At 37.6% G+C, this 2754-nt stretch overlaps 1 protein-coding gene across 1 annotated transcript; it reads left to right on the top strand. All coding sequences in view use genetic code 12, as the record gives it.

Annotated features, from left to right (window-relative positions):
- Window positions 1-1422: 1422 nt before the first annotated feature.
- On the top strand, window positions 1423-2249 carry J8A68_004742 (uncharacterized protein; the record flags this gene model as incomplete). Its single annotated transcript, XM_049408733.1, has 2 exons — window positions 1423-1430; window positions 2009-2249. The coding sequence occupies 2 exons, from the start codon at window positions 1423-1425 to the stop codon at window positions 2247-2249; spliced, it is 249 nt and encodes an 82-aa protein (XP_049261975.1).
- Window positions 2250-2754: the final 505 nt, after the last annotated feature.

Below are 2754 nucleotides of genomic sequence, written 5' to 3'. Positions count from 1 at the left end.
TCCAACCCCCAAACAAATGGGTATCTACGTGTTCCCCTTGACGTCCTCTATCCATTTCCACCACCCTCCGACTCCCCCCTCCACATCCCACCGTCCTATCAATATCCTGCTGCACCTCCCTCCCCATCGTAGCACAAAAAAGATTCCTCGTTTAAAAAATCCCGCTCGCATCGCGGCTCATCTTCGTCAAGCGAAAAAATTTTCACTCCCTCAGAATATATAATCCTCAGATTTCCCACTTCTTTTTTTCGTCCCCAGATTTTCCACATCACATTCCACCACACTTGAGGTCTGACCTACCAAGTCACCCACCTCCTGTCTCCCCCTCCCCCTCATCCTCTCACCGCGCTCCTCACCTCTCACTCCTCTCCGTAGGGCTTCGGCCGCCCCATCGGGGCCCTGTAGAATACCTATACTATAAAAAACCGGATTTGAAGTGAGGAGAAGATCCTTTCGCGCCGTTCCGAGCGAAAAGTTACCCGGCTGGTTGTCTTAGCCGTGGGAGCAATTTCCACCGGTTTTTCAGTAGCAACAAGTATGTCACGTGAAGTTGTGACTGCTTTTTTGGGGGCTTGGGGGAGAATTTTACTAACAAATTTTCCCATACAAAATGCGCTACCATGGGCCCCTAAGAAATTTTCCCATACAAAACCTCCTAACAAATTCTGCTAACAAATTTCACCATACATTTTTTCTTTACCAACCTTTAAGCCAAATCCGATCTCAGGAATTCAGACCCACTAATAGATGAAGTATACCATGTGTATTTGTGCAGCTGCACTACCATATATTTTTCCCATACAAAATTTGTTAGCAAATCTCTTAACAAATTTCCCCATACAAATTCTACTAACAAATTTCTCCATACAATTTCTCTTTACCAATCTCATTTCCAAACCCCATCTCAGGAAATCAGACCCACTAATAGATGAAGTATACCCTATGGATTTGTGCACTTGCACTACCATACAAAGTTTGTTAACAAATCTCTTAACAAAATCCCCATACAAAATCTCCTAACAAATTTCCCCATACAAATTTTACTAACAAAATCTCCTAACAAATTTCACTAACAAATTTCACTAACAAATTCTCCCATACAAATCTACCATACAAATTTCACCATACATTTTCTCTTTACCAATCCTATTCCCAGATCCAATCTCAGGAAATCAGACCCACTAATAGATGAAGTATACCCTATGGATTTGTGCACTTGCACTACCATACAAAGTTTGTTAACAAATCTCTTAACAAAATCCCCATACAAAATCTCCTAACAAATTTCCCCATACAAATTTTACTAACAAAATCTATTAACAAATTTCACTAACAAATTTCACCATACAATTTCTCTGTACCAATGCTATTCCCAAGTCCCATCTCAGGTAATCAGACCCACTAATAGATGAAGTATACCCTATGGATTTGTGCACTTGCACTACCATATATTTTGCCCATACAAAATTTGTTAGTAAATCTCTTAACAAATTCCCCATACAAAATCTCTTAACAAAACTGCCATACAAAATTTACTAACAAATTCTCTTAGTAAATTCTGCTAACAAATTCTCCTAACAAATTCTCTTAGTAAATTTCTCTAACAAATTCTCCTAACAAATCTCTTAACAAATTTTACTATGGATGGTCTCCCACCGAAATGAGAGACCACAACTCCTATTGAACTGGTGTGATTTAACATTAAAACGTAATTCAAACTCCATATCATAATTAAAATTAAAATATGGAGCCCGAATTATATTATACAAGGTTAGATACACGCTTATAAGAACCTGAGCCTCATCTGCTGTTCTTTTATGAAGTCATTTTTGCATCTTTGCAAACGTTTATTGATTTTTCTCGATGGGGTCTATTTCTCAAGATTAAATAATATGTACAACAAGCAGTACGGAAAGCTTTCCTTGTTGTCCAAAATAATGCAAGCTGGAGTGTCCATGGCAGTTAATTGCGGGTAGATTTGCTGGTGAAACCAATTGTGTAGGATAAGTTGCCTGGGCATTGTTTCGTTCGTCACATCTTCGATTGTTGCTGAAGCAGAATATCATCATAAAATGATCCAACATTCACAACATGCCATCACATCAGGATTATTTCAAGTTGATTCAGTCAAGTTACAATCTTCAGTTCATTTGATTGCCAGCACTGTGTCGAGCAAAAGCATGACTCCAGATGTTGGATTTTCCAGTGAATTGATTTGGGGGGCCGGCTCATCCAAAGGAAACACTTGAGAGTTGGGATATATGGATTCCTTAATGGATGGATATCTTTGAAGGATGACTGATTTAAAACTTAACAATCTACTTGGGAGTCAATAATGCTTTAATATTTAACCCATTTTGGAATGTCTGGAGACGATATTCTTGATTGCTTGTTCAAATTAGGTCACAACATGAATAGTTTGATTGCAGAAGTATTGGTCTGTTGCTCTGTTTGCCGTTATAATTGTAGTTTATCTACTCACTTATGATATGCAACCATTCCAACGAAGGTTAGACAATCTTTATCATGCTTCATTGGTCGTTCAATGGGAGGTATAGGATTATTTAATCTCATAAATACAAAAAAATACAATCATCATCTTCTCTTCCGGTGTAAATATAATCAATCCATGGGAAAGCCAATCCAAGAGGGAATATATTTGAAAGGTTGTATTTACCATAATTAGATTGCTATCAAGATTGTAGAATTTTGTAGAATTTTGATTTATTATTTGAAATTAATCATAATTTGAAG

Source organism: Hemisphaericaspora subhashii (assembly GCF_019202705.1).
Source record: "Hemisphaericaspora subhashii strain CBS 10753 chromosome Unknown scaffold241, whole genome shotgun sequence".
Lineage (NCBI taxonomy): Eukaryota > Fungi > Ascomycota > Pichiomycetes > Serinales > Debaryomycetaceae > Hemisphaericaspora > Hemisphaericaspora subhashii.
The sequence above is the reverse complement of the archived record's forward strand: the minus strand, read 5'-3'. Positions and strand labels throughout refer to the sequence as shown.